Here is a 22,449-nt window from a genome sequence, read left to right on the forward strand (position 1 = left end):
GTATTTTTGATCAGTCACGGAAATTTCGTTTCATGTTTTACGTTGGTCTAAAGTTTACAATGCTAACTGCCGTCGCGTGGCCGGCGACTTCTTGTGACGTCATAAGTATATACATGCCACTGAGACTTACTTGGACATGGACATGGGTCGGGCATGTAGCGCGTAGACGGGATAACCGCTGGTCATTAAGGATAACTGACTGGATTCCCAGAAAAGGGAAGCGGGTTATAGGGGGAGACAGGAGGTTAGGTGGGCAGATGAGATTAAGAAGTTTGCGGGTATAAATTGGCAGCCGCAAGCACAGGACCGGGTTAACTGGCTGAACATGGGAGAGGCCTTTGTCCTGCAGTGGACGTAGTCAGGCTGATGATGATGATGATGATGATGATGATGATACTTAAGTTATTTGAGCTCATCTTCGCGTTTCTTTGCCACCTCCGTAATATCACGAAGACGCCTTGTGCGTGCGAAGCATGTTTTTTTTTTTTTTTGCACTTTGAAGATAATTTATTTTCGCTCCATTTGATCGATTTCTGCTATATGTTCTCAAATGGGGGTCCATGAACCCCCCCGCCCCAAAAAAAAAAGAAAGGCACCTATTTCATCACGATGCATTTATGTTAAATTATGATTCAACCTCCTCCTCTCTCACTGCAAGAAGTCCTCATCACTTCACGATCCACGAGGGGTCCCGGAACATCCGTGGCTGAGAACCTATGACCTAGACGTTTGTTCGTTTTGCCATCTATATTTTATCCCTAAGCGCTGCACGCTAGTTCCACAGCTCGATAAAATGTAGCTTTCTTTGAAAAAAAAAAAAACACCAAAAAATCCCGTGCATGGAGGTGATCGGTTTCATGCGAACCAATCAGCGAGTAGCCGCCTATGCTGCATTTCTTTGCCCAGCGTTTCGAGGTGAATTCGAGCCGATCGTCGCAGTGACCTAGTGGTTTCGGTGCTCGGCTGCTGGCCCGAAGGTCGCGGGATCGAATCCCGGTCACGGCGACCGCGTTTTGATGGAGGCAGAGTGCTACAGGCACGTGTTTTGGCACACGTTAAACAACCCCAGATGGTCGAAATTTCCATATCCCTCCATTACGGTGTCCCTCATATTTGTGCCATGCTGGGACGTAAAACCCCAGTTATTGTTATGTTAGAGGTGAATTCATGGCTGAGGGATTCAAAAGAATAGTAGCGAGCAGCGGCGTCGGGAAAAAAAAAATATTGGTGCAACAACTCCGCGAGGAAATAGCGCGTTGACCAACTGTCTGCTACAGAAAATCCTCCCCGATGTCATGAAATACTAGCGCCGAGTTCTGCTTCCCGGATGCCTTAGGTTCGCGAGAAAGACCTAATCAGCGGGAGCCGGGAACTACGTTGCAACATCGACGCTAGGTAAGCGCCAGTCAGCGGCTGGCCCTGCTGTTTCCGTTATACCGTGCTGCTGACTCGGGAATTCGGTGTGCGAGCAGCAGAATGAATGACTAGCGTACGAATAATGCAAGGCTAGCAAATAGTTGCGTGCAGTGCACGGGGCGAGCCGTATGACTCGTTATGCCAGCGCTCTACATAGTTGCTACACGACGACAGCGATTCTCGTAATCTCGGCCTCTTCGCGTCGGCCGTCAGCGTTGTCGAAGCTAAGCACCTCCGATGCCGCATTCACGCGTCTGAGCAAGCAAGCTTATTTGGCAATCCCCTTTCAAGGTGGCTCAGTCGCTGTGGCGTTTTGGTGTTGAACGAGAAATCGCGGGCACGTGGTGCCAATTTAGCTACTTTTTGATGCCGGTCTTTTATACCAGGCTACTGTTTGGATACTTTCTTCTCTTCTCAGATTGAGTAAAATAATCTATATCTCGTGATGTCAGAGCAGCTGGTGTTTGAGTATATAGTGCCAAAGAATGATGGTCAAAGCGGGCTTTTAGCTCCCAAAATTGAATTGACGACTTGCATTACACGGAGAATGAACTTTAATTAAGTGAATGGCTCATTTTCCAAAGGAGAGCTATGGGTTCACGGTGAAGATGAAAAAAATATGTGAAACTCTTAAACTTTGCCTTTAAGCTGCACGCGATAGTGATATGCGTATTTCAACCACTTAGTGCACACTTTTAGGGGCGAAGCTCCTTAAGCCATGGGTCTTGCGTCCCCGATGTATGTAGTAATAGTAGTAGTCGTCATCGTAGTAGTAGTAAGCAGCCACCTCTCGTTTAGTCCATGAAATTTCCGCTGGATGGCGGTACTTGTAGATGATGAATATATGATCGAAAGATTCTAGATGGTGGTACGTCGAGTGTTCAATAAATGGACGGACGGACCCTCGGTCGGATGGACGGACGGGCGCACGGAGGGTCGCACGGACACACGCGTGGACGGACGGAAGCAAAAACAAATGGATGGACGGAAGCATGGACGGACTGACAAGCGCTTCACCCCACTCGTCATCGTTCACTCCGTAAATATGCTGTGATTTTTTACTGTGCGACGTTGCCCGAGAGGTTCAAATTGTGGATTACTACAATGTAATCTATCAAGAAAACTCAATCTGCTAGCAGTCAAGCACGGGAGCGTCTGCTGGTGGAACATGGCGTTTTGTTTTTACAGCGAAGCTATGCTGGCTGGCGAAGCTGGATTCCTCTACCCCGCCACGGTACCATGTATATCCGTGGAGTAAAAGCAAAGTGCCAGGTTCCTAAACAACCAACCGAGGCCCGCGCTCGCATGCTGCTCTGCTATAGCAGATGCGCGCGCTCGTTCTGGCTGCCAGAACACTTGGACTGTTTTCAGACTTTCCCCCTCTTTGTGTGCATACTGAATAGCCACTTTCATAAAACATTCTTCACGGACACTTTATTCTAATCTATTTGTTACCGCTTTTTCCCTAGTACCTTCCTGTCGTCCTTAAACCAAACAAGTTATTCGGCCCAAACTTCCGTTTCTCACAAGCTCTTATGAGCGAACAGCCCAGCACGTTCAAAGTTTGTCGACGTCTGCATGCGAGAAAGGCGAGAAACCAAAACACGAAAAAGTTACAACACCTGAATTCCTGAAAGCTTGCTACGCTGTTTGTGTACCTCCGAGAAGGTTTTTTTTTTTTGTTTATTCGACTAATCCCTTCAGGTTTGCATTGATCGCCGAAGAACGTACGCCTGCAAGCGGTTTCGTCGAGCGTGCACCAGTGCCTCTACTTGTCGAAACTGAAAGATAAGTACATTACTCAAAATAACGCAACTCGTGTTCCCGTGCAGTCGACCATAATCGTTCAACCTGAAGTCTGCAGATCCTTTGAGACTTCTCAGGAGCCAATGTCAACCTAGCACTTGGACCTGTTTATCTAACGGTTGAGCTAGAACATAATTAAGTTTGTACTTCGGCGAAGGTATAGCCCGATCAAGACAGATTTAAATTCTAAAAGACAGAGAAAGTATGCTTTTAGCGTGCGTAGCTCTCTACTTTTACTGTCGGCCCCACAGTGTTATACTGTATTGGGCACGTGCTGTTCACCTACAGCCGATGCGGCTCGCACGTGCGCAGTGTACTAAGGCAGTGATATAATTACGACGCATGCATTAAAACCTCATTAATTCATATTCTGCACCCTGCTGCTGCCTCAGTCATTCGCAAGCGTGCTACATGGTGTCAGAAGTGGTGCCCAGGCCGTCCGCGAAGAAGCAGCGATGGAGCCAAGACCCCCGGAACCTCTGCAGCTGACTGGTAACCTGGCTTCCAACTAGAAGCGCTTTAAGCAAAAAATTTGAACGGTTCTTCCAGGTGACAATGTCGAAAGAACATCCCAGCACCGAATCGTCGAAAGTCACCCTGCTGCTGAGCGTTGCTGAAGACGACGCCCTTGACGAGTTCAAAAACTTCCAATTCGGGACGAAGAAAGCCACGAATACTACGGCACCGTCGTGCGAAAGTTTGAAGCCTACTGCTCAGAAGTATCTAATGAAATTCATGAACAATACCTGTTTCGCTTGAGGAACCAAGCTAAGGGAGAGTAGTTTGAAAAATTTCTACGGGACCTTGAGAAGCAGGTGGAGCAGTGCAACTTAGGAGATTCAAAAGGTTTAATGGTGAGATACCGGATAATGTTCGGCACTAAATGTTAAACTACGTGAAAAAATGTTCCGAAAAAAAAAACACTGCAGAAAGCAGGAAAAAAATGTGCAAGGTTGCAAAAGTTTTGCCTCAAAGGAAAGTTCTCTGGCGCGGAGGCAACGATACGATAGACGCTGTCTTAAAGTGGACAGAAACGAGATTTAGGACAGAACAGCAGCGTAAAAGTCTCTATTATCGGTGCAAGAAGTGTGACCGCCAGCACAAACCACGCCTATGTTTTGCTTATGGCAAACGGTGCAGCTTCTGCAATAGGCTTCATCATTTCACAGTCTGCTGCTCGATACATATCGGCAAGGACGAAGTCTGGGAAGTAATTAACCGAGCAAGGTCTTGAGTTTGCTGATAATACCTTCAAAATTCTCTGAGTTGGCCATAAAAGCAGGAGAGGGAAGGATTGGAAAGTGACCGCACATGTTGCCAATCAAGTAGTATACTGTTTAAGGTTGACACTGGCTCCCAGGTTATCCTCCTACCTTTGGCTGTCTACCGATAGATAGCGACGGAATCTCATTTAAAGCCCTCAAATTCAGTACTTTAGGCATACAATGAAGTAGTGATCAAGCATTTCGGGAAAACGACAGGAACCGTCACTGTAAGAGGCACAACTAAAGAGATCACATTCTTCGTTGTTAAGCGTGGTCAGACCCTGCTTGGCTTTGATGCTAGAGAAAGCTTTGGTCTTTTTCGACGCACTGTCGACAAAGTTGATGCTTCACATGAGCATGAAGTACTAAAAAACTTTCAACATGTTTTTTCAGGGTCTCCTATGCCTAAAGCAGCCTTACAGGATGGTGCTGAAACCAGGAAACATGCCCGTCGTCCAGCCACTACGCCAAGTGCCGCTCGCGTTACGTGAGCAGCTTCGTGAGGAGCTGGAAGGAATGAAGCGTGCTGAATTATCACGAAGGAAATCACCCCAACAGACTGAGTGAGTTCTTTAGTTTGGTGCAAAAGAAAGACCGAAGTTTAAGAGTATGCGTCGATTCAAGGCACATCAATGAACATATCAAGAGGCAGCAGCATCAACTTCCTAAATGGGAAGATATAGAATTAAGAAAAAAAAATCGCCGGTGCCACCTATTTTAGCAGGTTGGTCGTGAACTCCGGTTTCCACCAAATTCCACTTGACCAACGAACACACCCAAGATATGTACTTTTGCACCCCCGTTTGGGAGGTACCGTTATCTCCGGCTGCCTTTCAGCATTTCGTTTGCGCCGGAGGTTTTCGGGCAGACTTTTTGACGCCAGATTTTTGACGGCTTGCGAGGCGTTCACGTTTACATCGGCGACATCCTGGTTTGGGGCAAAACCAAAAGTGAGCACAATGAGAGTTTGACGGCAGTCTTGAAGGCGGCTGAAGAAGCTGGCATGACGCTCAATGCATAAGAATGTAAATTTGGGCTGACATAAATGCAGTTCTTATGTGATGTGATCCGTCGGATCAGCATATCACTTAGCCCGAAGTTTTTCAAAGTTTGATAGATGTGCTACCGCCAAAATTGAACGCTGTTGTTCAGCGCACGCTCGGAGTACTAAGCTACTTTGACAAGTGTATACGTGCTTCACCTGTCTGAAAGAAACACGTTACTGCGGGATCTTATCAAGTCTAAGAACAGTGAGTGGACTGAAAACTAGGCAAACAAATGGAAAGTAGCCATTCGCATCTTCAGTTCCAGTGCTCGCTATTTTTTTTTTTTGACACCCAGAAGGCAGTTGGGGTCCCCTACGATGCTTCGAAAAGTGGTGGTGCTGCGCTTCTCCAATGTCAGACAACAGATGGCGACTAGTTGCCTCCGCTTGCCGCGTAGTGACGGAAGCCGAGTGACACTATGCACACATTGAAAAAAAAGCACTATAGGTATTGTTTTTTGGTTGTGAAACATTCCATCAATTTGTGTACGGCCCGAAATTCGTCATCGAAACTAATCACAAGCCACTAACTTCAATAGCACCCAGAGAAATTTCAGATATGCCACCGCGCTTATGCAGCTTATGAAATACGATTATTCTATGCCGTTCGTTCCAGGAAAGGAGCTTGTCCTTGCCGATATGCTGTGGCGAGCGCCCTTCACGACTGGAAGTGACAACGCCGGGGCAACGGATGACGTCGACGTTCATGCGGTACAACTCGTGGGCGCACTGGTCACTCAGAAAACGTGTCGGAAATTAGCTTACGCATCTGCAAATGACCACCTAAAGGCGGTCATGGGCAAGGTAGCGGCTGGCGAAGAAGTGCAAGGTGAGTTAAAGCCATTTTCTACGGATTTGATAGTCGTGAAAGAAGTTCTGTTGAAGGGCAGCATAGTTGTAGTACCGCGAAGCATGCGGCGTGACATCCCCCCCCCCCCCATAGGATTTACGCCATACATCTCGGGCTGCGCAAGTGTAAAGAAAGAGCCAGAAGCCTGATTTTTTTGTCCAGGACTTAGCAATGATATAACTCGGATTATTCAGAACTGCCCTTCTTGCAATCTTTTGCGCGAGACTCCGGCGTGCGCATGGTATCGGGTGGGTGCAGACCTTTTTCAGTACGCAGGACGATCTCATGACGTTTTGTTTGATGCCATTTCCAATTTTCCAGAGATAGAGCAACTGCGTGACACGATGGCAGGGACCACAGTGGAGGTTCGCAGTGCCACCTTCACCCACCAAGGAGTTCCGATTGAAGTGTGCACGGAAAACGGGCCACAATTCGCAAGCCAGGAGTTTGCGCTCTTCGCGAAGCAGTACAACCTTGTAAACGTCAAATCAAGCTCTCGACATCCCCACTCCAATGGACCGGCCGAGAAAGGAGTCCAAGTAGTCAAGCGTATTCTGAAAAAAATGCACCGATTTGAAAGGGAACTTTTGGTTAGGTCTGTTGGCCTATCGCTCATTCGCCCTTGAAAGACAGACGGTCACCGGCTGAGTTACTGAGTTAAGAAGACTACTCAGAAGCAACATTCCTGATTTTAACAAAGTTGCCAAAACGGAGAGGAGAAAGCGCCCGCAACAAAATAAAGGTTGACTGATCTCGCCTTTAACGCGCGGTCCCGTATTTCGAATACGGGGCAATGTATGGTCGCGAAAGGGCAGGGTCAATAACACAACTGGCCCGAGGTCTTTAATTGTGCAAACAGGGCCCCACCACGTACTCAGACGCAACCGACGTCCCCTACTTCGAACAAGCGAGGACTACAGTCCTGAGTCAAGTGCCGACGATGGATATAGCACGCCTTGTACGCCCCCTCGACCAGATGCGACTGCCTGCAGAGGAGCTACGACTCGTCAGATGGCAGTGATGAGGCAGCCTCCAGTGTTTCTTCAAATCTAGCACAACAGCCCTTCATGCTACCTCTCCAGGACCAATCTGCAGGCATTCAGGCTGAAATCTCGCATGCTTGCGCGTCGTACACAGCTCCTAGAGAATCGACACGCTCCGTCAAACCACCTCAGCCCCTTGCGTGCGATGCAAACTTTCAGCAGATAGTGTAAAGTCTTTTGTGTCAATCTTTTCTACTCGCAGAAAGATTTATCGGGCGCGTGCTATTTACCTACCGCCGAAGCGGTTCGTACATGCGCAGTGTACTGATGCAATGATACAAATACGACACATGCATTAAAGCCTAGTTCATTCCTGTGCTGTGCCCTGCTGTTGACTCGGTCATTTGCAAGCGCGGTACACATTAGACCTCGCAATTAAATGCATTTTTGGTTACAGCAGGAAATCGATGAATACGAAATGGACGCAGATGTCTGTGTTCCTTCCGTCTTCCTCGATTTCGCGCTTTAACCAAAAGTGCATCTGTACCAGCCCATCTTTCAATACTATCACAAAATTTAAGGCGTGTGCACAGGGCCACAGGGTGGGGGGGGGGGGGGGTGGCGTGTCTTGCTTTTCGCTATCGTCTGTGGCAGTCTTTTCTGTTCTGTTATTGTTTGATATGCGCAGGTTTTTGGAAATAACCACGGGCTATAGCACTCTTTGTGTGGCCTTCAAGAAACTTTGCTTCCCAACCGTTGCCCCTTCGAATCCATGGGACCAAAGCTAAGCCGTTGCATGTGAACAGCCAGTCATCGCTTCACTCTTATTTTTGCACCGATTGCGAAACTTATTTTTCTTCCGAACTCGAGCAACAGGTGAAGGACAAAGTGGGCGAGGAGGGAAGTGCTGTGGTGAGACATTCGGAGCATGCCGCCAGGTGAGTAAAAGGGCCCTTCGCACCATGAACAAGACCCATGCCTTGCAGTAAATTTTCGCTTGTTAGGAATCTTATTTAATTTGTGCCATCATCCGTGTTGGTTTTACATGTCTGCGAAGGTGGTGTTGCTGCTACGGTGCTCGGTTGCTTGGCCGAAGGTCGCGGGCACGATTCCGGCAGTGGCGGTCGCATTTCGATGGAAGGGAATGCTAGAGGACCGTGTACCGGGCGATGTCAGCATATGGTCAAAATTTCCGGAGCCCTCCACTACGGCGTTTCTCCCAATCATATCGTGGTTCTGGGACGTACCACCCCTATGCAAAGGTGCCTACTTGACTGCAATCGGCACTCGGTAACAATGTGTAATGACGACAGTTAAGGCATATCAAGGCCTCGGAAAGAAGCCCCACGGTGGTCTAGTGGCTAAGGCATTTGGCTGCGTCCGTCCGTCTGTCCGTCCGTCCGCCCATCCGCACCTGCTGAGTGAGTCATCAAACTAGGCGGTCACGAACAATGACAAGCTAGGTTGTACAAATTAACCCACGGCTTAAGTAGCTTTGCCCCTAAAAAAAGTTTTTTTAAGGATGTTTGAACTTTGCCTTCAAGAGCAGAACGCAATAGCGCAATTGGGCTCCATGCGCATCGCCTTCGCAATCGCTTCTCGTTGGACACCTCTGGACACCACCACGCACACAATTCTTCTTTCTGTGAATCGGCAAACTACCCACTACACCTAACAAGCGCGCTTCGTGCAACTGCACACTGCGTTAATACCGCAAAAGCAGAGTTTGGCTTCTCCGCGTAACTATGGTTGCTAACCAGACAAGATGGCGGTCCTATGCGATACTCTGATTCCGTATGGAGCATCAAATAAATATACAGTCACTCTAGCAGCGTTGATCACTCTGTGCCCTCTCTTGAGCTAAATGTTTCCCTGATAGGTTGGCTTCCCCAAAATACGTGTCGAAAACCACTCGAAAATGTTGAAGGCTTTATCACCCAGGATAAGGCGCAACTTTTGTCTGAAGTCAAACGTTGCAGCTACGGCAACGCTGTGTCCTCTTATAAGCTAGGTGTACCCCCGATAGGCTGGCTTTACCGCAATACACTTCAAAAACCACTCAAAAAAGTAGAAGGCTTTATCACCGATGATAAGGCTCAACTTTTGTGTGACGTCAACCATTGCAGCGTTGGTCACTCCGTGATCTCTTCTGAGCTAAGTATACCCCTGAGAGGCTGGCTTCACCCCAACACATGTCGAAAACCACTTGAAAAAAGTTGATGGTTTTATCACCTATGATAAGCCTCAACTTTTGTCTGACGTCACACATTGCAGCGATGGTCACTCTGTGCCCTGTTCTGAGCTAAGTATATTTCTGATAGGTTGGCTTTACCGCAATACACGTTGAAAACCACTTGAAAAAGTTAAGGGCTTCATCACCCATGATAAGGCCCAACTTTTGTCTGACGTTACACATTGCAGCTACGGTTAACTCTGTGTGCTCTTATAAGCTAAGTATACCCCGATGGGTTGGCTTCACCGCAATACACTTCAAAAACCACTCAATAAAGTAGAAGGCTTTATCACCGATGATAAGGCTGAACTTTTGTCTGACGTCAACCATTGCAGCGTTGGTCACTCCGTGACCTCTTTTGAGCTAACTATGCCATTTATAGGCTGGCTTCACCCCAACACACGTCAAAGACCACTTGAAAAATGTTGATGGTTTTATCCCCCATGATAAGCCTCAACTTTTGTCTGACGTCACACATTGCTTCGACGATGCACTCTGTGCCCTCTTCTGAGCTAAGTATAACCCTCCTACGTTGGCTTTACCGCAATACACGTCGAAACCGACTCGGAAAAGTGGAAGGCTTTATCACTCGTGATAAGGTTCAACTTTTGTCTGACGTCACAAATTGCAGCGATGGTCACTCTGTGCCCTCTTCTGAGCTAAGCATACCCCTGATAGGTAGGCTTTACCGCAATACACGTTGAAAACCGCTTGAAAAAGTTAAGGGCTTTATCACCCATGATAAGGCCCAACTTTTGTCCAACGTCACACATTGCAGTGTCTTGAGTCACTGTATATGCTACCTTTAGGTAGCAGTGTAACGCATTTGTTTTTCATCGCCACTAGCAACCTTGCACTACGTAGAAGCCGGTGCACGGGCCACACCACCGAAAATGGTTGCCATCCACCTGTAATCAAGGACCGCGCCGTTCGCTGTGTAGCATGATTTCTGAAAATCGACATGATTGCTGAAAATCACAGTAGAGTAAACAATGCTGTAAGCTTAATGCGATGCTTTTTGAACCTCGATCGGGGACCTATATTTTGTGTTTGTGTGTTGTTGCTTATCTTCCATAGCTGGCGCCACTTCGCCATGCGGCAGCGGAGGTGCATGCTATTCGGCCCTTCGCTACGCCTTCGCGCTTTGTGTTACCGGGCAGACTAAATGTGTCTTTGAACTCCCATGGCACAGCCCCGAAAGCAGGTGTTTCATTTTTCTTCGCCGGCATTTGACATTCCAGGCAAGTCGACTGGCAATTGGCGACACACTTTGTCTATCAGCGACATGCTTAAGCAAGCCGCCTGCAAAAACAGAGCGCGACTTCGCCACGTAGCTATGATTGCTAACCAGGCAAGATGGCGGTCCTCTGCGCTACTCCGCTCCTGTAGGGAACATATGCAGTTACTCTAGCAGCGTCGGTCACTCTGTGCCCTCTTCCAAGCTAAATGTTCCCTTGATAAGTTGGCTTCACCGCAATACACGTCGAAGACTACTCGGAAAAGTTGAAGGCTTCATCACCCATGATAAGGCCCAACTTTTGTCTGACGTCACACATGGCAGCGAAGGTCATTCTGTGCCGTCTTCTGAGCTAAATGTACCCCTGATAGGTTGGCTTCACCGCAATACACGCTGAAAAACACTTGAAAAAGTTGAGGCTCTTATTACTTATGATAACGTTTAGCTTTTGTCTGACGTCACACCTTGCAGCAACATACCTGAGTGGCTTCCGTGCTAAAGTTTCCCCTGAAATGTTCGCTTCACCGTAAAACATGCCAAAAAGCAGTCGAAAACGTTGAGGCCCTTATCACCCATGATAAAGTTCCACTTTTGTCTAACGCCACACCTTGCAGTGACCGATTTAAATAAGTGGCTTGATCCCTGCTAAAGTTTCCCCTGATGCTTGGCTTCACCATGACAGGCGTCGAAAACCAGCCGAAAAAGTTTAGGCTCTTATCATCCACGATAAGGCTCAACTTTTGTCTGACGTCACACATGGCAGCGACGATCACTCTGTGCCCTCTTCGGAGCTAAGTATACCCCTGATAGGTTGGCTTCACCGCGATACACGTTGAAAACCACTCGAAAAAGTTGAGGGCTTTATCGGTGATAAGGCTCAACTTTTGTCTGACGGCACACATTGCAGCGTCTAGAGCAACTGTAAATGCTACCTTTACGTAGCAGTGCATTTGTTTTCCATCGCCGCTAGAATCCATGCACTGCAGTGAAGCTGGTGTACAGGCCGCACCACCAAAAATGTGTGCCGTCCACCTGGAATTGATCAGGGACTGTCCTGTGCTGTGTAGCTCGTTAGCTACTTAATGGCAATTTTGTGTGCTTTAGATTCATGTCTTTAAGCTTCAACAGCTTCGACTTGCGTGGATTCGGCACAATTTTTGAAAATCACACTGAAATAAACAATATTGTAGGCTTAGTGGGGCGCTCCTTGAATGTTGGAGGTAAAGATAAAAAACAGATAAATAATCTTACCTGTAACCTCCTCATTTGTTATCTAAGAAAGCTGCCCTCCCGCCAAAATTAAGAGAAAGTTTTTTCCGAACAAACATTTACCAACACTCATTTTTTCCGCTCACCATCTCCCACTGGAATCGGCTTCCACAGGAGATCGCAGACTGCCGCACTGAAGCATCTTTCAGGGACATCCTGCTACAATGATAGCTAAATTTTTATTATATGTTTTGTGTTCATTCTGTCAAATTTGAATAGTTTTTTTTTATTAAGCATGTGATACGCTGTGTATTTCCCCTTGCAATAGTGCTCTCGGGAGCTGCAGGTATTTTTAAATAAACAAATACACTTTATTAATACACTTTATTTTGTGTTTGTGAGTTGATGCTTATCTTCCATAGCTGGCGCCACTTGACCATGCGCAAGCAGCTGTACATGCTATTCGGCACTACGCTACGTCTTTGCGCTACCTATCAGACTAAAAAAAATACTTTGGAACTCCCGCAGCTAACCAGGCAAGATGGCCGACTTGTGCGCTGCTCTGCTCCTGTAGTAGCAACCGCACCCGCAGTATGGTGACCATACCCGTAGGGAGCATATACAGTACTCTACGACACTTTAGCTAAGGTCGCCACCTGGCGATGTGTAAGGCGTCAACGAAATTGCGCTTGTCTTGTTGGAAATGCGCCAAATGGGAAAGACGCGTAGAAATGACTCGTTGAGGGAGCTAATTGGGGTTCCAGTCATAATGTGTCCACTTCACAAAAAGCACTAGCTGCGAGAGGACAGTGTCAGAGCGTGTTGTCAATGTGACCATGGTGCAGTCATTGCAATATTAGAATGGGATGACACTTTCAAAATAGAAAAATACGAGATGCAACGTCTACAGGTCTGCCTTTCTGGGAAAAAAATGCATCCACAATGAACTTTATTAAAAGATCATATTTTCAAAGGTAAAACAAGTCAGGATTTCCAAAAGCCATACGCCTGCCTTTTTGGTGAGGAATACAGTAAGAATAAATTGGTTCACTTTTAAAAATAGAGAAATACGTTTCCAAGCGGTAGAGGCTTACCCTTTAGGTCAAACAGCACACTCTTATCAAAATCAGATGAAGCTCTAAAAATAAAAGAGACTTTCACAGGCCAGAGACGCACTCTTGTGGTCAGTACTTCACCTAAATCAATTTGGTTGAAATGCGATGACACTAAGAAATTGAGTAATGTACACTTTCCCAAGGTTTACTTTTTTTTTTTTTGTCAAAAATGCACTAAGTGTGTTAGAAAGGTAACGCATTGCATAAAGCTAGAGGCAGAAAAGAAGTGACAGCAATTACAGTGGTGGTTTACCTTGATTGTATTTTTCAGTGCAACAGTACAAAACATGCATCATGTAGAGTTATTTGGTACCTACTTTTGATTACAACCTTTACAGTTGGTTAAAAAAAATGATATAAATACGGGCGTGTGCCAGCATTGCCAACCAACTTTTGGAAAAAACCCATGTTCACAGTCAAAATTAACCTACTTTACTAAATCAATTTTTTGTACTAAGCTACATTTTACCCTACACCTAAAAATAACATAATGTACCAATAAGAAGGTATAGAATATACTTCCCTGTACCAAATGCAGTCAAATAGTGGTGCTGAGGTCAGCACTTCGAAAATTGGTCTGAAAAAAAAATTGGAAGCGAGCAAAGGTAAATGTAAAAAAGAAGATTGGAAGAGAGCCTTCTATTATAGGTATGCGTGGGAAGAGGGTTAACTCACGAATGAAAAAAAAATAACTAGGACACTCATTAGCAAGTAAGCGACGTGGTGAAAAAGAGCTTCAAGTGAAACATCAGAGAAAAGGAAAAGATGTATTGAATAGCAGTGATGGAAACAAAGCTAACTCTCCGTAACCATCGAAAGGGTAAAGAACAATAAGCAAGGGTACACTTCACAATAATTCAAGGTGGTGTGCTTAGCTGTTTGAAACAAACTCTAGAACTTCAGAGGCAACGTTGTAGATGTGAACATGTCGATGATGGAAATAAGTGACAGGAGACTGGTGGTGTAAAAGTAGGCAGATAGCAAAAAAAAAAAGCAAATCAATTAACGTTGATTTGCACCAAGGTTCAGAATGTCGGACTGCGAAGTTTTAACATTATTTTATAGGGTGGAAAGGACAAGATTATGCCACAAGGTAATAATAATATTAATAATAATAACGATAATAAAATCTTGAGTTTCGTGAGGTGCAAGTCAGTGCCCCATCATAAAGGAGACGCCCTTTAATCAGTCCATCCACTGTCATTGAAAAAACTTGTATAATCCCTTGCGCACTGATCTATCACTCACTAGTAAAATCTACCTCCTTTTTCATCTTCTCCGTAGATTGTATTGATTGCCTCACCCTGAAAAAATTAATGTATTATCGTTTGCATGTGCCCTATGCTGGTGACATGTGAATTAAGAAAGTTGCAGTTTTCTTCAAAGAAATATTTTATTTTTGAATGCATAAGGAATGTCACCCTCAAGGAAGTCGTGTCGATTGTCGCTATCTTTTGCCGATCGATAACAAAAAAAGATTGAAAATTGCCTTACACCCAATAAAGAGAATATGTTACCACCCTACAACCTCACGCTGCCCGAAAAATATTAAATATATCCTAAAAGTTGAGTACTTATCCTACCGCTGGCAACCCTGGCATGTTCACAAGGACAGTAGGGCAGGCAATTTAAGGAAGGCCTATGACTGTGTTGTATCTATCGATGATTAAAACTATAGGAACAATTGAAAAGCAGCCTCACTAGAGGGGAAAGAAAAAGAGTTCATGTGGTCTACCACAAAGATGAGGTATGACTGAAGAGGGGAGTGAAAAAAGAAAAACAATTTTTCCGGCAAGGCACGGGCAGAACCCGAATTCATGTGGCCCAAATCGTCAGAACAGCTAGGCTATATTCAGTTTTTCAAGAATATTTTTCACTAACCAGTCACTTCTTCTAAATACCACTAAACACCTCTCAGTAAAAATTTTTTTATTAAAAGCAGCACTGCAGTTCATAAGGCACGATGTGTATACATACAAAAGTGACAAAATAACATCAACTTCCTGCAAATGTCACTGTTCCACAGAGCACAGTCCACACGAACATGCACAGAAAGCAAACATGCACTGTGAGGTGACAGATTGACTGGCTGCTACATAAAAATGGCGATATGCTTAGTATTTGAATCACAGCCACATAACCAACAAATATGGAGAGACTGAAGTTCTTACAAGATAAGAACGAAATTGTGATATCATGGAAGTGTCCCACATATAAAAAAAAATTGCACTTATTAAATACTAGTGCCACCAACCATTCCATGCGTTAGTGGCACGCCACACTGTTGGGAAAATAGGTGTTCTTGATCACGACTATTGCAAGTGTCGCCATAAATGTATTGTCTAAAAAAAAATAAAGGTAAGGAAATCCATAAGAAACTTGGCACGTCACTGTATCTAACATTGGGTGGGGGGGGGGGGCTATAGTATTACTACTTCTAGCTTGAATAGATCTCTTTGGCAATAAGAAATTTAAGTAGTCAACGCCTTAAGGCTACAAGCAGGACAGCTTCCTTCTGTTGTGAAATACAATGGAACCCCTATTATACGACTTTCAGAGGACCACGCAAAACCGTCGTATAATTCGGGCATCGTATAATTGGAAACTAAAATTATGGGCAGTTACACTCAGCCTTGCCCTAAAAACAGGCACAGACCACTTGAATAAGCCCGCAGCATGACCTTGTGCCTCTGCAAGGAAGGTAGATTAAATTATTCTTGCCAGTAGCAGCTAATGGCAGCGTTACTTAGTTGAAGGAAGTTCGAGCAAATCTTTATTCTCCACCTTAAAAAAAAAATATTGACCCCAACATGCATCTTTCTACCGATAAACAGGGTCGCAAAATTGCCTATGCGTGAAAACGAAAAAAAAAAAACGCATTGCCAACAACCTCTCGTTGGAAGAGTCAGAGATAGCGTCATTGCTATCACATAATGGCGACGGACCACGAGCTTGTGTAGAATACCTTCGTGCACGACTGAGCTATAAGTGTTGTAACTTGCTCCCTTGTAAAGTGCAACTAGTGGTGTCCCGCCGTTATTATGAACATTGACGTCAAGCCAAAGTAATTTTGAACGGTCAAAACAGCTGTATCGTGCCTTTTTGTGTGCGCAAGCCTGTGACTGCGAGTGCGACAAAGGCAGGAGATCAGCTGTATGTCGTCCACAGAAACCTTCCATGGACCAAAAACGTGAAATTATCAGCTTTCTGGCTGGCTGAAGTTATTCTGTATGGATAGAGCTTGACTTAGTAACGACGCCGGATATGTACGCACGCGATTGAGGCATATGCAGAAGCACATGAACTGCCAGAAAAATAAATTTTGCATTCGAAGACATCCTGTCTCACACTCTACTTTTACAAATGTCAACCTAGCAGAGCGCAAGTTCATATTTTGCACTTGTAAATATTTGTGCGGCGTTTAATTTGAGTAAATAAGTTTGTTTTTGTTTTTTCAGACGAAATATGCAATTCCTCGTAACATGCGGGGTCGGCATAAACTGCATCTATAACCAAGGTTTTTAATACGTTATTTTTATGAAGATTTGGCCAGGACCAAACTGATTCGTCGCAAAATGTGGGTTGTCCTGAAACCGGGGGACGTATAATCGAAGTTCCATTGTATACGAGACTGGTAAGTGCCCCAAACCTTAGCAGTTCACACAAAAAAAGGTTATAAATTTGCTTAATGATTCATTAGGATAACTGTGAAAAGCATGAGAAAACACTGAGAAATTTGATCTACAGCAGCCTGCCAGCAAGCGACACATAAAGATTGTTTGAGGAGGAACATTTCTGATAAAAAGACACATAAGCCATCGATGAAAATGCTTTGCAATGTCTTCACAGACATCACGATATTTATGGAACTCATTCCGTACATATTTATGTAAAAAAACTAAGATATTTTGGACTAAATGAGCACAATCTTACAAAAACTATATGTCCGTATTTCATAATAGCATTAACGCCATCAGTAGAGTCTATCAAAAAGCCTGTTCTTCCAAAAGCACAGAGTGCACAGATGCCCAAGAACAATGCATTATGCACTGAAATCCGCGAACCTGAAGTTGCTCGACAACTATTGATTTTAATTTCATGAGCGAATACAGCATTGGGATGTTGTAGAAAAATAAAAAATTACTTGCACTGCAAATGTTTGGGAAGGAAGAAAACAAAACATTACAGAACTTGGAACTCCATTACAAGAGTACACAACAAATGAGCACATGAATATCAAAGAACTGTCTCGTGAGATGACTCGATTCTGAACACTTCGACCACATATGAGAAATTGTCATGTAATCCAGTGAATCTCAAGTCGAATAATACTTGGTATTTTTTATATGTTTAAAAAACATGAGCAAGCATACCACACATAAGCAACACAATTTCTAAATAAGAGGAAATACTCAATAAAAAATGTTTGAGGCCGTATTAACACCACAGTGAGACCAGTAAATGGAAAAGCCTTGTTATAGCCTTTTCAAGGCAGTGTAAAATAGATGAAATGAATGATTTTAGAGCAATAAAGAAAAAAAGGGGTGGCATGAAAATATCATTAGTTAGCAAATGTTCATTAGGTGGCTTTAGATTATGTTGCACGGACGAAGACAATCTATATCATGGCTTTACAACAATGTTCAATATACTAAATAGTGCCCACTTCGTGGATCCAAAAATAAGCAGTTTGCAATTTCTACAGATTAAGGAAGAAATGTGTTTGGGTGTGCCTTTAGAAAGTATAACTGAAGACACATGACCACTGCACACATGAAACACGTGATCACAGGTCTGTACATAATGGTAACATTCAAGATGATGCTATCTCTCACTACAGCAAATATAAATGGTAACTTTGGAAAGCACACGGTATAAAGCAGATGATAAATAAATTGTATGCATGAAAGTATGTATATATAAAAAAAGAAGGGGAAATGCACCACACACAAGTAAACATGAATCGGACATTACATAACCCATAACGTGCAATAAGTCTAAAAAATAAAGCGAGAGCAATGTCGTCCACCATCAAGTACTCATGCTGCAAGATGCAAGTGCCACAAATGAAGCCATATGACCACAAGCGAAAAAATATATATATATACTTTTGGCATCTCATCAAAGTTAAAAAATGATTTTGCCAATACTACTAAATTACCTTGCTGTTAACAACACCGCTCTCAATGCGAGGAGACACTTGGAAAGTTAGAAAAGGCATGAAAACGAAGTCTGGGTGGCAACATTGCTTTGAACATCTCACACAAGCATGGCGTGCCAGTGAGAAAGCAAAATTGCTTACAACGAATGTAAGGGACAATATCTTTGCATCGATCGAATGCCCCTTCCGGCCTTGCATAGCAAGCCCACAAAACTTTTTCCATGTACAGCAAATGGGGCAGAAGCTTTTAGATGTTCCAACCTTAGACAAACAATTTGAATGAAATCTGAATGCAGTTTCTTCTCCCCGTACAAAGATACGCACTCATTAATGAGTCATACTGGCTAAACCAGGACTCAAACACGCGGCTTGTGGCTTCACAACGAATAATATGTTTGCAACTCTGATAAATTGTACTCTCGTTATTTATTTGCGTATTGCGATTAATAATGCTTTGTTTGGGTAAGAACGGATACGGTTCAAGCATATTTTTTCATGAGGCACCCCGTGTGGTCACAATGTGTAGAAACATGACCACGGAACAAAATTTATATATTTCACAGCCGACGCTCAGATCTGAATTACTCTGGAGATCAGTATCGCTACGATTCTCGGATCTTGATGCCAAAAGGCCTTCAGAAATTATCCAAAGGCATTCTTTCAAATGGCAGTTAAAACGATCTTTCGTTCTACCCCCTCTTCCCCTTGCTTCAACCTCCTCACTGTTTCAGACTTTGTGCGACTAAATTTCGTGACTGCGGCCTGCTAGCTGAATTAAGCTTCAGACCCCTGGGCTAAACTGTACTAGACCAACATAACGTTGATTTGATTGATTGATTTGTGGGGTTTAACATCCCAAAACCACCATTTGATTATGAGAGACGCCGTAGTGGAGGGCTCTGAAAATTTTGACCACCTGGGATTTTTTAACGTGCACCCAAATCTGAGTACACGGGCCTACAACGTTTCCGCCTCCATCCGAAATGCGGCCGCCACAGCCGGGATTTGATCCCGCGACCTGCGGGTCAGCAGCCGAGTACCTTAACCACTAGACCACCGTGGCGGGGCGAAACCAACATAACGTGGCTGGTGTGGAAAGTGTCATGGAAATTGGCCCAAGCAAAGGTCTTAACACATGGGATGCCTCAGTGAGCAGAATGTAATTAAATTAAAAAATAGCCATGGAGATGAAAGTCAGCTACAGCCATGAAGGATGCTATGCCCTCCTGTGTCAGTAACTCGCTTAATAATGAAACAACATACACGAAATTGGCCGTGACGGACAAGCTAACCCCATCTGCCGTTCCTACCAATGAGAACATGTTCTTTCATAGTCTAGCGATTAAAAATTAAAAAAAAAAACTGACTGAAAAAGAAAGGGAAAACTAAAATGTGGAGGAACTTGAGGGATGGTGATGTACTTGAGCAAATATCTGGAGGTTGAAAAGAGAGTACATCTACAATTCTGAGAAAATAATTGTTGCAAACGTTATGCCCTGGGCAAAGGTGAGAATCTCGATTCCATTGCCAGTGAAAAATTTTGGTGGTGTTAAAAAAACCACTCAGTCAAATTTCATTTGTGTTTAGCCACAATTCATCAGCTGCACTTTGTACTGACAGGTAAAGAGGCCACTGGTGCTACATTATGGCAGTTTTGCTTGATTGGACGTCGCCCAAGTACACAGCATGACACCGAAGTATATTGCAGCTCTCCTAAATGGCAATGAGCAAAAAGAAAGGGTTAATAAGCAGCCAGCAATACAACGAAGAAGTGTACAACTTGCGTAACATGCTTACTAAGTTTCAGATTCAAGAACTACATGTGGCAGCAGTTCTAGCTGGTAGGTGCTTAGAGCACATTATTGCGTCTTCCGACTGTCAGTGACGACACACTTTAATTTACCCTGTACCACATACAACAACAAAACTGAGGAATGCTAATTGCTTAACTTATCAATGGCAACATGTGCCCAGTGCATGTTGTAAGTCGTAAGATAGTGCATCGTCATGTGACTTGACTTACAAATCAGGGGATCATACTGAAATACCTCTGCAGGTACTGCCGACCGCTTACTCACCCGCCATTCAGACATCATGCAGCCTTCAAGGAATTTTTGTGAAAATAGGTAACATTGCTGCACGTGTGACTACAGGCAACTTTTGGCTATTCAGTCATCCTTCCACTCGCCTTAAAGCGAGACAAATTTTAGCCTCTCTCGTAAGCTCCGCCTCCTTCAGTATCAAAAAATTTCAGAAGTTGTAAAGCAATAAAAATTAAAGATCCCCCAACAAAATACAGTACAACTGCCAGTAAAAAACTTCCTATCTTATTTGTTTTATGCATTTGAATGCGAGGCTCTGGGAAATTGATAGGCACGGCAAGAAATTTTAATAGCAAAAGCATCAAACAAGAGATCAACTTTTAGGCTATTCTTCGTGGCGCAACCGGTATACCAAGAGTCATGCGTCACCTCACTTCATATGGCACACTTAGTCTAGACAACTGTGTGCTGGCAAATAGAAAAGTGATTGAGCAACTGGACAGAAAATCTCGCAGTAGGTACATCGCAGCAAAATGGCTGCATTAGTGTAGAGGCAGAGCAGGACGTAAGCGAACAGCGGCAAAGTGCTCGATGCCCAAGGGCACCCCCGACTAGTTACTCATGGCATGATTTGGTGCTGCTGAGCCACGTCTCAACTAACCTACAACTAAATCCGCTGTCCTTGTCCTTAGTTTAATTCATTTTATCCAGCCAAACCGTATAAGATACTCAACAGTGCTGTCTTGATTGATTAAAAATATGGCAATGTCAGCCAAGCAATTCAAAGCTATGGCCTCAGAACAGTGAAGATGGCAAGACGCTCTTTGATCTTCAGTCAAGAAAGCCATCTGCCACATCTTCTTTAAAATCAAGTCACTGTTCAACACAGACTCTTATCACACGTAATCACCATGCAGAAGAGCCACATGCTCAAGGCACGCTTTCCACACTTCCAAGGAATTAAAATGGGTGAATTCACAAGCAGACTGCTGGTGCTGGCCTCGCTGATCTGCTGGCTACTGCTTGACCAGAAGTACAGCGGGAGAATTTCACCTCAGGAACATTCAAGATTGCTTTTGTTGCCGAGTTAAAAGGTGAAACTGGACACAGGCACTTGATGCAGACAAACGCATAGAGTAGTAGCGCTTGTGTGCACACAGCACTTTCACCTACTTTAACAATTCAACTATAGAAAAATAAAGCAGCAACAAAAACAAAAACCATGCAAAAATACACTAGTCATCTCTCAGTTGCTTGAGCAGCAACCAATTTGTTGAGTATGTATAAGATACCCGAGTCATCGACAGTGACGAAAGTTTTGAAGTCTGGTGAGGTAAACAGGGCCACAGCCTTGGAGCTCTGCAGCTGGAATCTCTGCAGCTGACGACGACAGGAGGTCTGAGACAGTGACTCTAATGATGCCACGCTTCCATCGTCCATGGAACTCAGCGCAGACGCAAACTCCAGGGAGTCCAGGGACCACCAGCAGATTGACTCCGAAAGCGACGCAAGCTGTCGGCCATCAGGAGAAAAGGCCAGGTCATAGACCCAAAGCTTGTGCTCGCCGACTTTCTGGAGCAAGTCCTCTTCCAAGAGGTACACCTTCGAAAGAGCATTTGACCATGTTAATTTGCTACCGTGGGGGTGACCAAACAATTTCCTAGGCATATACAGTTAAAGGGGTACTAACATAAAATTTTCAGTTCTTCGTCAAATGAAGGGACAAGCCCTCATGAGCTTAGAAAATGTATTGGTAAGCATGAGTGCCCCATGCAAAAGTAATCACAGTATGTTCTTAAAAACTAGTTACAATTCTTTCTGTACCCCGACGTCGCACCACGGTATAAGCTTCTGGTCATGTTTTCAGCGAAATAGTGAGATGCTTTCACGGCCACTTCATTCCTGGCTCTGTTGTCGATGCACAAGCTGTCATTTTGAATATTTCTGGTGGCACACAAGCTGAAATTTTTTATGTTTTTGGTGCCTGATATCATCACAACTATCCATAAGCAGTGCATGGAGTCACCCGAGTTGACACTGCAGTGAGAATGGACATTAATGTCAAAATGAAATACTTTAGCATTTAC

At 44.4% G+C, this 22,449-nt stretch overlaps 1 protein-coding gene across 1 annotated transcript in view; it reads right to left on the reverse strand.

The window, feature by feature from the left end:
- Nucleotides 1-15,073: 15,073 nt before the first annotated feature.
- Nucleotides 15,074-22,449, reverse strand: part of Dark (Death-associated APAF1-related killer) — a 62,663-nt gene continuing 55,287 nt past the window's right edge. Inside the window, exon 21 of the mRNA XM_075881311.1 lies at nt 15,074-21,964. Within this exon, the coding sequence (XP_075737426.1) occupies nt 21,602-21,964 (363 nt within the window). The 3' untranslated portion in view covers nt 15,074-21,601. The remainder of the gene's footprint in view (nt 21,965-22,449) is intronic.

Source organism: Rhipicephalus microplus, chromosome 2 (genome assembly GCF_043290135.1).
Source record: "Rhipicephalus microplus isolate Deutch F79 chromosome 2, USDA_Rmic, whole genome shotgun sequence".
NCBI classification, from domain to species: Eukaryota; Metazoa; Arthropoda; class Arachnida; order Ixodida; family Ixodidae; genus Rhipicephalus; species Rhipicephalus microplus.